The 14,130-nt window shown below is 40.1% G+C and overlaps 1 protein-coding gene across 3 annotated transcripts in view; it reads left to right on the forward strand.

Moving 5' to 3' along the window:
* abca5 (ATP binding cassette subfamily A member 5) overlaps positions 1-14,130 on the forward strand; it is a 95,185-nt gene that overhangs the window by 21,977 nt on the left and 59,078 nt on the right. For all 3 annotated transcript variants that reach the window (XM_033044558.1, XM_033044559.1, XM_033044560.1), the window contains 5 exons: positions 792-907; positions 5,387-5,613; positions 6,532-6,673; positions 8,335-8,523; positions 9,599-9,746. In XM_033044558.1, the coding sequence (XP_032900449.1) occupies positions 792-907; positions 5,387-5,613; positions 6,532-6,673; positions 8,335-8,523; positions 9,599-9,746 (822 nt within the window). The remainder of the gene's footprint in view (positions 1-791; positions 908-5,386; positions 5,614-6,531; positions 6,674-8,334; positions 8,524-9,598; positions 9,747-14,130) is intronic.

Genomic DNA, 14,130 nt, shown 5'->3' on the forward strand with positions numbered 1-14,130 from the left:
ATAGATAGAAAAGCAGATTAGAGGACTGATTAAAACCGCTCCTGTTTGGCGTGAATCCATGACTGGTGTAACTGCATCAAATAAATAATGAGCACAATTGGTAATGCCATAAACCTGTCATTAAAAATTGGCAACATCATAAATATTAAATTTTCCACTAAATAGGGAAATCTATGTTCAAAATTGCTACTCTTGTGCTGTGTTAGTTAAATTTTATCCCGAATTTCTCTTGTTTAATTTGATTTTAAAGTGATAATTTTATGCTTTAATGTCTGAGGTCAGCGGGGTAATGTTTTAAGGAAATGTGCAGGGCAAGTTATTTTTACACAGTATGCCTGGAATACGCTAGCAGGGGCGGTGGTGGAGGCAGATATGATAGTGGCATCAAAGAGGTTTTTAAACGCACAGAATATGGAGGGATATAGAACCCATGCAGGCAGAGGAGATTAGTTTTTCTTGGCATCATGTTCGGCACAGACATTGTGGGCTGAAGAGCCTGTTTATGTCTATGTTGTAATATTTTGCCAATATCTATGAAAAAAATCTAATCACTATGAAAAGTTCCACATTTCTGTTTCCATAATCTCGATGTTGTACATTTACATTTAATTCTTTATGGCTGAATTTCCCACAACGATTTGTTAATAACCATTTCTTGTGGTTAGTAATAGTTTCAAACTGACAGAATTCTTATTCATCAACCTATAATGAAGTACAGTGAAATAAATACTAGGAGAACAATGTTCTTGTACTTGTACATTTCTGATCATTTTCAAATACATTTATCCCAGCAAGTTGTCGTTTGGATTCTGCCTCATTGGGTCAGCTGACAGACTGCCCTGGCGCCATGTACCTGTTGTCAGGGTTTGCCACCATTCAAAAATATATTGATGTCGCTATTATTAAGGTGAGTCTAAAATAGATGATTTATGTCAAATGCTTTGTACACATCACATCTAGCCAGAATAGTCTGTCTGGCAGAGCTATAGAAAGTAATCATATCCTTTTAGGGAGAAAATGGTCTTTCCCTAGTTCTATATTGATTTTAAGCAGCAGGAGACAAAAGCCTTCCATGTTTGGCTACATGTAATAGTTGTTACTGACTATACTGTTCCAAACGGACCGAGCTTGCAAAGGTTTATTAATCTGAAAACTCGTTCAATCACTCTGTTAATAAGTTTATCCATTTATTTTTAATCATAATTACAGACTCTCAAACAGGCTTAGAAAACCATTAAAAAAAAACAAGTAGCAGCCTGATCTGCCAAATATCTTCAGCATTTTCAACTTTCATATTAGTTTTACTTTATCTAGAGATTCTTTTGCAATTTGATTAAAAGGTATTTATCATGGTGTGACTGAAAAATTATTTTCCTTTTTTAAATCTGTAGTCCATGATCCTGTAAATGATGTATGTGTTGTTTTCAGCTTGGAACTAACTGTATGTATTAGTGTATTAACATTTCCATAATATGTCCCTAAGTGCTTCAGTGATGCATTGTAAAACAATGTTGACATTGAGCAGCATAAATGTTTAAGCATATGGGCAAATGTGTGGTCTAAGATAATTTTTTCAAAAGAATATCCAAAACAAGGAATAATGGAGATTCTGAAAGCAAACAAAATGTGTTGGAAGGAACTGTAGATGCTGGTTTAAACCGAAGATAGACACAGAAATGCTGGAGTAACTCGGAGGGACAGGCAGCATCTCTGCACAGAAGGAATGGGTGACGTTTCGGGTCGAGACGCTTCTTCAGACTGAACCAACCCGAAACATCACCCATTCCTTCTCCAGAGATGCTGCCCGTCCCGCTGAGCTACTCCAGCAGTGTCTATCTTCTGAAATCAAACGTCAGACTTTGGCATCCTTGAGAGCTATAGGTATGACTGTAGTGTTTATAATCGGAGGCATTGTGGCCAGAATTACAAGAGCCAATGTCTCAGCTTTGCAAGGCTGGAATAAATGACAAAGATGGCAAGTAAAGTCAGGGACTATAAATGGTTGGAAAATGTTGATGTAGGTATGTGTGTTGGGTGATTGGAATGGTGTGATTAGGATATGGGGTGTAAGAGTGACTTTTGTACTTTACCCGTACCCTATATCTGACTTACTCAGATAGGCACAGATACAAAATAAAACAACTCATAGATCAGTAGTGAGTCTATCGAACAAGTCGGTTTAATAAAGGCCTTTGCGATGTACATCAGGAAGCAGAGTGAGCAAGCTCAAACGACTTCAAAATCCTACAGTAACTGTAGGATTCTTATAATTTTTTACAACAATGTGAAAGATAGGCATTTCTGTGACGTGGTTGAGAATTTCAGTGCTGGATAATGTTAAAATTATATTCTTAGAGTCGTGGTGTGGGTAAGTCTGTTAGGCTTAGCTCAGGATCATGACTCCGAGGTTGCATAGTTTGGTCAAAGAAACAAGCGGTTTAAAGTAGAGACTGGATAACAGGTTTTATGCCAAGGATCAAATACGACAGTTTTTATTTGGAGGAAATTTCTGCCCTCCAGAATTGAATAAGTGGCGTGCAGTGTAACGATTTGAAGTCTATGATAGGATTGAGAAAGGTAGGAAGATGCATGTGAGATCTGATGCTGCGGTTTTGGATCTCATGAAATCCAGGATGTTTGTTAAGTCCAAACTTTTATGTATTGGCATTTGTTGATGTAAGAGGTTGCAAATTTGTGAGAAATAGGAGGTGGCAAAGGAAGGATTATTTGATGCAGGAGTAATGATGTGATACATGGAAGTGGACCGCTAGCAAGTGATCCTCTGAACGTATTGGGTACTTGTGATTGTAACTGGGTGAGTGGAAACCAGCTCGGCAATGACTGAAGGCACTTCGGCAGTTCAAGGATCAAGAAGGACGAGAGCATCTAGTTTATTGTTGCCAGAATCAAATAGGTGTTTCATAACGAGCAAGGCATGCGCTCGGATCAAACATTGAGATGCTCTGTCCTTCCTAAGGGGTAAGTAAGTTTGTGAACCCAAACTGGTTGTTTTCCTGACGTATCGTAGAGAATCAACCAAAGCCATTATGTGCAATCAGAATTATGATTGCCATTATCGAATAAGGAATGCCTTTTTAATATTGGTATCAGTGATCATTATTTGGAATTTATCTTCATGATAGAACTTGTAGGTTTGAGGTTAAAACAACTTTTGTGGTTGCAAGTAGACTTTTGACAAATTTTCACTTCGTTCTGACAAATCTTTGGAAAGAACATCAGTGTGAATGTTGTTTCTCAGCAATGAAAATGTTCCCACGCAGCCCTTGCAACTTGGAGCCTGTAAACTGATACAATGTGGTGGTATGATACTAGCTGTTCTTACAAAATAAATAATACTCCCATGTCTGGTGATGTTTTTTTAAACTTAGTAATGAAATTTTGCACACCTGTGTAAATTAAGCCATCATTATTATTTTGCTTTCATTAAACATTATTGTAGAAAAAGATGTGAAGTAAAAGTAATATTTTGCTGAAATAAATTCCAGTTCTTTCACAGGATGTTATTCAGCATTGCTTAATAACCTGTGTATCTCAAGCAACAGAATAATCAGCTTTTGACCATTGTGTAGATTAACAAGAGGTTAACCGTGGATAATATACGGTGATGTACTTACAGTGCCCTCCATAATGTTTGGGACAAAGACCCATAATTTATTTATTTGCTTCTGTACTCCACAATTTGAGATTTGTAATAAAAAATATCACATGGACTTAAAGTGCACATTGTCAGATTTTAATAAAGGCCATTTTTATACATTTTGGTTTCACCATGTAGAAATTACAGCAGTGCTTATACATAGTCCCCCTCCCCCACTTCAGGGTACCACAATGTTTGGGACACAGCAATGTCATGTAAATGAAATAAGTAATGTTTCGTATTTTGTTGCATATCCTTTGCATGCAATGACTGCTTGAAGTCTGCGATTCATGGACATCACCAGTTGCTGGGTGTCTTCTCTGGTGATGCTCTGCCAGGCCTGTATTGCAGCCATCTTCAGCTTATGCTTGTTTTGGGGGCTAGTCTCCAGTTTTCTATTCAGCTTATAAAAGGCATGCTCAATTGGGTTCAGATCTGGTGATTAACTTGGCCACTCAAGAAGTGACAATTTTTTAGCTTTGAAAAACTCCTTTGTTGCTTTAACAGTATATTTGGGATCATTGTCTTGCTGTTAAATGAACCGGCGGCCAGTGAGTTTTGAGGCATTTGTTTGAACTTGAACAATGTGTCTATACACTTCAGAATTCATTATGCTACTACCATCAGCAGTTGTATCATCAATGAAGATAAGTGAGCCAGTACCTTCAGCAGCCATACATGCCCAGTCCATAACACCCCCACCACCGTGTTTCACAGATGATGTGGTTTGCTTTGAATCTTGGGCAGTTCCTTCTCTCCTCCATACTTTGCTCTTGCCATCACTCCCATATATGTTAATCTTCGTCTCATCTGTCCTCAAAATCTTTTTCCAGAACTGTGGTTGCTCTTTTAAGTACTTCTTGGCAAACTGTAACCTGGCCAAACTATTTTTGCGGCTAACCAGTGGTTTGCATCTTGGAGTGTAGCCTCTGTATTTCTGTTCATGAAGTCTTCTGCGGACAGTGGTCATTGACAAATCCACACCTGACTCCCGAAGAGTGTTTCTGATCTCTCGGACTGGTGTTTGGAGATTTTTCTTTATTATAGAGAGAATTAATCTGTCATCTGCTGTGGAGGTCTTCCTTGGCCTGCCAGTCCCTTTGCGATTAGTAAGCTCGTGCTCTCTTTCTTCTTAATGATGTTCCAAACAGTTGATTTTTGGTCAACCTAAGGTTTGGCTGGTGTCTCTAACAATTTTATTCTTGTTTCTAAGTCTCATAATGGCTTCTTTGACTTTCATTTGCACAACTTTGGTCCTCATGTTGATAAATAACAAATAAATGTTTTCAAAGGTGATGGAAAGACTAGGTGCTGAGAACTCTCTTATACCTGCATTAAGGAGGCATTTAAACACACCTGAGCACTTGTGAAGCCATGTGCCCCAAACATTATGGTGCCCTGAAATGGGAGGACTATGTATAAACACTGCTGTATTCTACATGGTGAAACCAAAATGTATAAAATCTTTAATAAAATCTGACAATGTGCACTTTAACCACATGTGATTTTTTTAAATTACAAATCTCAAATTGTGAAGTACCAAGGCAAATAAATAAATGATGGGTCATTATGGAGGGCACTGTACCTCATCGTAACCTGCGGGATTAAGCTGGGTGTACAGTGATTTATAAACAACAAGTCTTGATATTTGCCACATTATTATACATTGCATTTTAGCAACTTCTAATGTAATCAGAAATATTATCTAATAGAGATTTCTGCTTTCAGACACAAACCAACTATTCCGTATGGCTGGATATCGTGCCTCTGCAAGTACAGATGATGGGGTTACCAAGTCACATTGGTGCAGACATATTTTCCCATCTTGTCACTTCACTCTACTTTGTTATTGCTTTTGTGCCATTTGTCAATTTTCTGTTGATTAATCTTGTAACAGAGAAAAAGGAGGTGAAAGAGGTGATGAAGGTGATGGGCCTATATGACTCTGCTTTCTGGTGAGCCTAAATATTGAATTATTTTACCAGCTAGTTCAAGAAAATGTTATGTCAAATTAGTCACTGTCTTATAATGCATTGTCCTTGATACCATTATGTTTTTTTTAATCAAATAAAAATAAAATAGTCACAATAATTCACTGAGGCAGGTCTGTATCAACTCTTACTAATCCAGAGTTCAGCCAGTGATAATTTAAGTAATCTGCACTGGGTAGGACTCTTGTGACTTTTGTAGGCAAGTTGATTTTGTTTTATGCAGATGTAAAAAGGTAGAGATGCAGAAGACTTGCGAGGATCGAGGGCCTGAGTTGTACGGAGAGGTTGGGCAGGCTAGGACTTTATTCCTTGATGCTTAGAAGGCTGAAGAATCATCTTATAGACGTGCATAAAATTATGAGGGGCATAGATTAGGAAATGCACAGAGACTTTTTCCTGGGGTAGGGGAATCAAGAACGAGATGGCATAGTTTGAGGTGAGAGGATTTAAGAGGAAGACTACTTTTTCATATGCAAGTTAGTGTGTACATGGAGCGAGCGAGCTGCCAAAGGAAGTAGTTAAACTAGGTAAAATAATAACACTTAAAATATATTTGGACAGGTGCTTGGATAGTCAAGGTTTAGAGGGATATGGGCCAAACAAGGGTAAATGGGACTAGCTGAGATGGGCCATCCTGGTTGTTATGGACGAGTTGAGTTGAAGCCCCAAAGCTGTATGACTGTTTGACTCAATGGTTCTCTGCAGAATGAAACTTGTGGCAAATCTCTGAGTTATAATTGAAACTCAAGAATTTTGAGAAAAACAAGTTGAGTTTTGCAAAATTTATGGATTAAGAATATTTTTGGAAATGACCTTTTGGGAAGAATGTCTGGGGACAAGCTCTTTCTCATTTGCTGACTAACCATACTTCTCTTCCGTCAGGCTATCGTGGGGCTTCTTGTACATGATTTTAATCTTCATCTTGTCTTTGGTGATGGCAATCATTGCTACCCTGACATCTCTGTTTCCAAGAAGCAGCATACTGATCATCTTTCCTTTGTTGTTTCTCTTTGGAATATCTATTGTAAGTTGCACTTGATATATACTTCAGTTTCCAAGTTTAAAGCAACAGCTAGGATTTAAATAAATGCCCACTCTTAATTTCCATACCATGTGCTAAAGTAATTTTAAAACTTGCAAGATTATACAGATATTCTGTCTTTCGCTGATTATTTCCAGCCACGAGATGCTTTGATGTCCAATTAATTTCCTGGTTGGTGTTTTGATTATTTCATTATCTATTATGAATAGATTTTTTTTGGTAATTATTTATGGCTCAAACTTAGTAAATAAAAATATGGTATTTTTGTGTTTATTAATACAAGATAGGAAACTGACAATGAATTATGAAGAATTTACAGGATATAAGCAAGCCTTTCAACTCAAGATATCTCTGCTGATATTTATGCTGTAATATAACATCTTAATATCTTTATGTAGCCTTTAATCTGCTTACTCTACCGTCCTTTCTCACTCGTGATTTAACTAACGTCCTCTCAAGCGTGTCTATTATGCTTCCTTCAAATGCTCTACATGATGTGAAGTTCAATATTCTAGCTATAGCTTCAATAACATTTCTTCTGACTTCCTTTGTTGCATTTATTACTAATTCTCTTGTATTTATGACCCTTGACTTTTTGATTCTTAAGAGTTATACTACATTGCTTACAACATAGTAAAATAGGAATAGGAGTAGTCCATTCAGTCCTTCAGGTCTGCCTCTTGTGGCCAACACCACAACGTCTGTCGTTCCACAGGCGACCTTGATGCTGTTAGTGCCCAGCCGATCCCTCTGCAATGTAAGCTCATTTCTGAGTGGTTTGTGGCCTTCCTGGTCTTCCTACCGACTCACCAACTGCTTCACACATGTACTGAAATGCATTTTCTAATCAAGCACTCATTCAGCAAGTTTACCAGCACATGCATTTAATTGTAATTATTCTCGATAATGAATGTAACTACCTCGTCTTTTCCAATTTAAAACTTTTGTTATTGGAATTGTTTATGGAATTGGAAATTATTCTTGAGTCTTGTGCCTGCATTGAATGTTGTGAACCATCCTTCCACCAGTGCGAGCCTGCACCGTCATTTGATCCTGTCCTTTTGGAGTCACCTTACTACCCGTTCAACTGTTTGTTTCCCACTCATTATCAAAACCCATTTGAAAATCAAATTATATTGTATTGTTTTTATTTATTTTTTATTATTTGGAAACATTGATCAAATGTTTACTCTTTTGATATCCTTGTTGACTATATTCTGAATTTCTGTATGTTGTGAAAAATTCATTATCCTTACAATTTTCAGTGTTAAGCATTTTGTTCTATAGTTCTCTCTCTGTACCTGTTTGGCCTTTCATAAAAATATAGGAAAAATGCTGGTTGTTTTCTGTCATTTTTATATGTATCCTAGTTTCTCTTTCCTAGTTTTATATGTATCCTAGTATCCTCTTTCCTAGTTTTCTTTTGGTATATGTAAACATTTTCTATCTAAGTGGAAGGTTTATACAGTTGATACAGTTTATCAGCAAATGTATTGAAAGGGATAGAATCAATAGAATATGTAGCACATTGTGTCCCTGCATATGCAACTATGTTGTTAAACAAATCAATGTGATACAAAGAAACTTACATATGAGAAGATGTCGCGTCTCATAATTTTGACATTTAATTTTTCCCTCCACAGATTCCCTTTTCATTCCTGCTGACTCCACTTTTTAAAAACCAGAAGGTTGCTGGCTTGGTTGGATCCCTGCTGCTGATGGGGTTTGGGTTATTTAGCCTGCTGACTGTGCTGGTCAGAGATTTTCCCGTGTCCGCAGTGTGGCTGCTTTGTCTGTTCTCCCCGAGTGCCTTCGGCATTGGAATCTCACAGGTACTCAGTAACACGGAAGTAGTTTATTTGGGAGGATGTAATTATTCTGCATTTGTTGTTCAGTCGTTTTCTACCTGTTGCCCGTTGCATTATCCTGCTGCTTACACTAGAATCAGATATAAACATTTAAGATGAGACAAGCCCGTTAATATGCTCTCAGTGTCATGTTGGTACATTCATACATGATTTAGTTGTCTGCTTCATCTCCTACACACCAGGCACGTTGAAGGAGATGCATTGGTATTGGTTTACTATTGTGACGTATATCGAGATACAATGATAAAGTTTGTGTTATCCAGGCAGATGATACCATACATGAGTACACCACTTAGTGCAACAGAGAAAATAAACAGAATGCAGAACAAAGCTTTGGAGAAAGTGCAGATAAGACTAAGTGCAAGGGGTGCCACAAGGTAGTTTGGGATTGGGATATTTATCCTTAGCGTAAGAGAGGGCATTCTAAAGTCTGATAATAACGGGGACGAAACTGTTCCTGAATCTGATGGCAGACAATTTGAAGCTTTTGCATGTTCTGCCCAGTGGGAGAGGGGAGAAGAGAGATTATCTGAGGTGCGAGTTGTCTTTGATTAAGTTAGCTGTTTTCCCGAGGCAGCGCCAGGTATAGATGGAGTCTATTTTGGGGAGAGTGTTGGGGAAAGCGTGGTTTGTGTGATGAGCTGTGCTCCATTCAGAACTCTGGGCAAAGCAGTTACCAAACCAAACTATGATGTGACCACTCGTCCTTCCCAGCCTGGAGAGTACAGACTTAATCTGCTTAATCTCTCTTTGTGACACATCCATCATCCCAAGATTCAATCCATTACCTGTCAGCACCAGTAGATGTTGCCCAAGTGGCCAGAGTGCATGAAATATTTCCTCCTAGTGATGCTAATGACAATTATTTACTTGCATTTGTATAGTATCGGTTGTACCAGCAAGGTATTTCTCTTTAATCTCCCCTGATGACACTGGAAATTGATGTAAATGCAGATATTTTGCTCTCCGCTGTAATTTGTGTTACATGTTGCATACTAATTTCTTCCTGGATTATATTTTAATTATCTTGTTTTGCCAGGTTGTTCTTCTTGAAGCCCTTGGTGAAGGTGCTCAGTTCTCGAATCTGTCAGCCAGCCCATTCCCCTTGTACATCCCTTTCTTCATGCTGATCTTCGACAGTTTCCTGTATTTGGTTATTGCGGTATACCTTGATCAAGTCGTCCCGGGTATGTAAAATAAGATGAGGTAATATTTTGCTTGCTGACATGACTTGTAGAAATTGCAAAGAGAAAGTTAACATGTGAATAATTCATTGTTGGTATATCGTTACTTGAGGTAAGTTGAGATCTGTGCTATTTATAGAAGAGAATCATGGAATCATACAGCACAGAAACTGATCCTTTCTAGTGACCATGATGGCTATCTATGCTAATGCATTGTTTGCATTAGGCCCATACTCCTTTATGCCTTTCCTACCTAAGCAACCAACTTTTAAACATTATAATTGTATCTACCTCTGGCACCTCTTAGAAAACCACCACCTATGTGGAAAAGCTTACCCCTCATATCTCCTTTAAACCTTCCCTCTCATCTATGTTGGGATAAAAGGCTGGCATTTATCCCATATATGCCCTTATAATTTTATAAACTTATCATGTCACCCCACAGCCTCCTACATTGTAATGAGAAAGCAGGCAGCCTATCCAATCTCTCCTTATAAGCTGCAGCCTTTCATTTCAGGTGAAGTTCTCTGCTCTCTAACCTTACTGAAGTGTTGATCAGAGCTGTGCACAATACTCCATGTGCTCTTAAACCAATGCTCTGCAGAGCTTCAAAGCGACATCCGACTCTTAAACTCAATGCCTCAACCTGTGAAGGCAAAGCAAATCAAATGCCTTTTTTACCACCCTATCCACCTATGTCGGCACTTTCAGTAGCCAACATACTTGTAACCCATGGTCCCTCAGCACATCAATGCTCCTTGGGGCCTCAGCCCTTTATTCCATATGTCCTATCAGAATTTGATTATCTTTCACTTGTCTGGACCATATTCTACCTGCTGTCCTTTTGCCCAACCTTCCAGTTGATATGTTCCCCACAATTTCCTCAGACAATCTTCTTTGCTATCCCTGTCTCCACAAATGTTCGTGTTGTCTGCAAAATTTACTCTACTCAGACCACCTACATTCTCATCCCAGCACTAATTTCCTATGTCTGTTATACTTCATCTAATATACTTCATTAATCAAGGTTCCATAAACTTTCCATCTTTGCTACTTAGCTTCTTGCTGTGCTCAAGGATTAATGATTAATGTTTGAATCAAGAAAAATGTAACATCTCTTAATTTGTGGATGTAAATGTAACATCTCTAAATTTGAGGATGACACAAAGCTGGGTGGCAGTGTGAGCTGCGAGGGGGATGCTATGAGGTTGCAGGGTGACTTACATAGGTTTGGGTGAGTGGGCAGAAGCATGGCAGATGCAGTATAATGTGGATAAATGTGAGGTTATCCACATTGGTGGCAAGAACAGAAAGGCAGATTATTATCTGAATGGTGTCAGATTAGGAGAAGGGGAGGTGCAACGAGACCTGGGTGTGCTTGTACATCAATCACTGAAAGTAAGCATGTAGGTGCAGCAGGCAGTGAAGAAAGCCTTCTTTGCTAGAGGATTTGATTTTAGGAGCAAGGAGGTCCTACTACAGTTGTATAGGGCCTTGGTGAGGCCGCACCAATTGCATTGTGTGCAATTTTGGTCTCCTAATTTGAGGAAGGACATTATTGCTATTGAGGGAGTGCAGCGTAGGTTCACCAGGTTAATTCCCCGGATGGCGGGACTGACGTATGATGAAAGAATGGGTCGACTGAGCTTGTATTCACTGAAATTTAGAAGGATGAGAGGAGATCTTATAGAAACTTCATAGAGGATTGGACAGGGTAGATGCAGGAAAAATGTTCCCGATGTTGGGATCACAGGGGTCACAGTTTAAGAATAAGGGGTAGGCCATTTAGGCTGAGATGAGGAAAAAACTTTTTCACCCGGAGAGTTGTGAATCTGTGAAATTCTCTGCCACAGATGGTTGTGGAGGCCAATTCACTGGATGTTTTCAAGAGAGAGTTAGATTTAGCTCTTAGGGCTAAGGGAATCAAGGGATATGGGGAAAAAACCGGAACTCTAATTGCACAAAGTGTAATGTTTTTGTACATGGAGGCATGATACAATATCTTGACCCAGTAGAGATGTGCCCTTAACAACATAGAGCCATGTAGATATCAGTCTATGAAAGTAAATATGCAGGTACAGCCAGGAGCGGAAAACCCGGGGGACTCTGTTTTGAGAGGTGGGGGACATCCCCCCCAAGTTTTTGTAATCCGGATTTTATAACCCGGTGAAATCCCCGCTTTCTGCGAGACAGTGGGGGTGGGACTGCTGACCGAGGCCGCCGATTGTACGAGAGAGACGTGGGTCAGCAGGCAATGGGGGCGGGACATGATGATTCAGCGCGATCGTGGTGGGGGGTGGGACTGAGGATAGAGTGCGATGATTGGAGGAGGGAGAAGTGCCAAAACACTCTCGGCACTGACCTGCGCCTCATCCGCAGCCAGGATCGATCCCGGCCAGGTCTTCGGCGCTGTCCCGTCCCCACCCGAGTGCCCCCCACGGGTGGCCAGAGAGGTTGGGAGTCAGACGGGAGCTGTACCCCCAGGCCCACAGCCAGCGCAGAGAAGCAGCGCTAAACCCAGCTCAACTCTGCCTGTCCCGCCAGGTTAACCTGCCTGGGCTTGCGGGAAATATGGCCAGCGCGGAGAAGCAGCGCTGGTGTCCAGGCAGGGCTGTAGTTAACCCGGCGAGACAGGCAGAGTTGAGCTGCATTTAGCGCTGGATTGAGCCTCCGAAGCCTCGCGCGTGTGTGTGAGAGTGAGCACATGCGCCGGCGACCGCCAAAAATTCTGTCCCCTGGTCCTCTCCATATTTTGATAGCGTTTTCCGTGCCTGGGTACAGCAGGCAGTGAAGAAAGCTAATTGACTGATAAATTGCCTAATTTACCAATTTACAAACCAAATTCCTCAGTTTTATACTGTTTTCCCCCTCTGACACACTTCTAACTCTCCTCCCACTCGGGCTAGAGCCAATCACTGCTTTTTCCTGTTTCTCTTTGCTGCTGTTTCTTCAAAATCCACGGAAGTTCTGAGTTAAGTCTGTCTGTGCTTTGCCTCTCTTTTTAAACTGTTTTCCCCCTCTGACTTTCCCCACTATTACTCTTACACTAATTGTGTCAACTGAGTGTCAAACTATATCGCCAAATATTTTTTCAGGGATTTTTGGGGTTGCATTGTCTTCCCAGTCTCTATCATCATATTTATCTTCCTGCAGACTCTCTCAGACTAATTGCAGATTAACTAAAAGTAGGAACATGTGCCTTTATATCTGTAATAATTAATCCTCAATGACTCATTCTATTAATTTTGCTACTCATTCTCTGCAATCCCCACTTTGGGGTCAGTAAGGGTTCAGTCTGTTTGCTCACTTGCTGTTTCATTGAGCTTCGCCAACATTCTTGGGAGCAACTTGGCCGGTCTACTAGATGCCCATCAAAGTGGTGCCACGTGGGGTCAGGGCAGTGAACAAGGTGATGGCACACTTGCCTTCATTGCCCAGGGATGTCATGTTACCGCTGTATGTGTGGAGTACTGTATACAGTTCTGGTCGCCCTGCTATAGGTAGGATGTCATTAAACTGGAAAGTTTACCATTAAGATTTACAAGGATTACAATGTGTGGGGTGATTTGAATTATAAGGATAGGTGATTTTCACCACAGGAGGCTGAGGAGTGAGTGATCTTGGAGAGGTTCCTAAAATCATGAGGGGCACAGTAAGATGAATTGTCATTTTTTCCCCCTGGGTAGAAGAGACTAAAATTAGATGGCATAGGTTTAAGATGAGATGGGATTGAAGAGACCTCAGGGACAATATTTTGACACAGAGGGTGATGTGAGCATGGAACAAGCTGCCAGAGGAAGTGGAAGAAGTAGCTATACTTATGATATTTAAAAGAATTTGGCTAGGTGCAGGCACGTGGGATTAGCTTGATCAGGGAGCATGGCTGACATGGATGATTGGACTGCAGGGCCTGTTTCTCTGTTGTGTAGCTCTAGAATTAGTTCAAATTTCCTCCTTCAGACTTGGTTTACATTCTTTGCAGAAATCAACAAACAGTCAGGACTGCAAGGGGTTAACAGCTAATTTTCAGTGTTGGTGACCGATCCTGAAAAAAATTGCAGATACCTTTTAAAGACATGATCTCACATCAAAAACAGATTAACCAGATAACTTTCACAGACTTAATGACCATCAGCATTAATGACTGGATTTTGACTGGATTGACTTTGTTTTTGAATACGCAAACGGTCCATTGGCTTTGGGGGTAGATAAAAATGCTGGAGAAACTCAGCGGGTGAGGCAGCATCTATGGAGCGAAGGAAATAGGCAACGTTTCAGGCCGAAACGCTTCTTCAACGTTTCGGCCCGAAACGTTGCCTATTTCCTTCGCTCCATAGATGCTGCCTCACCTGCTGAGTTTCTCCAGCATTTTTATCTACCTTCGATT

This window comes from Amblyraja radiata, chromosome 26 (genome assembly GCF_010909765.2).
Source record: "Amblyraja radiata isolate CabotCenter1 chromosome 26, sAmbRad1.1.pri, whole genome shotgun sequence".
Taxonomy (NCBI): Eukaryota; Metazoa; Chordata; class Chondrichthyes; order Rajiformes; family Rajidae; genus Amblyraja; species Amblyraja radiata.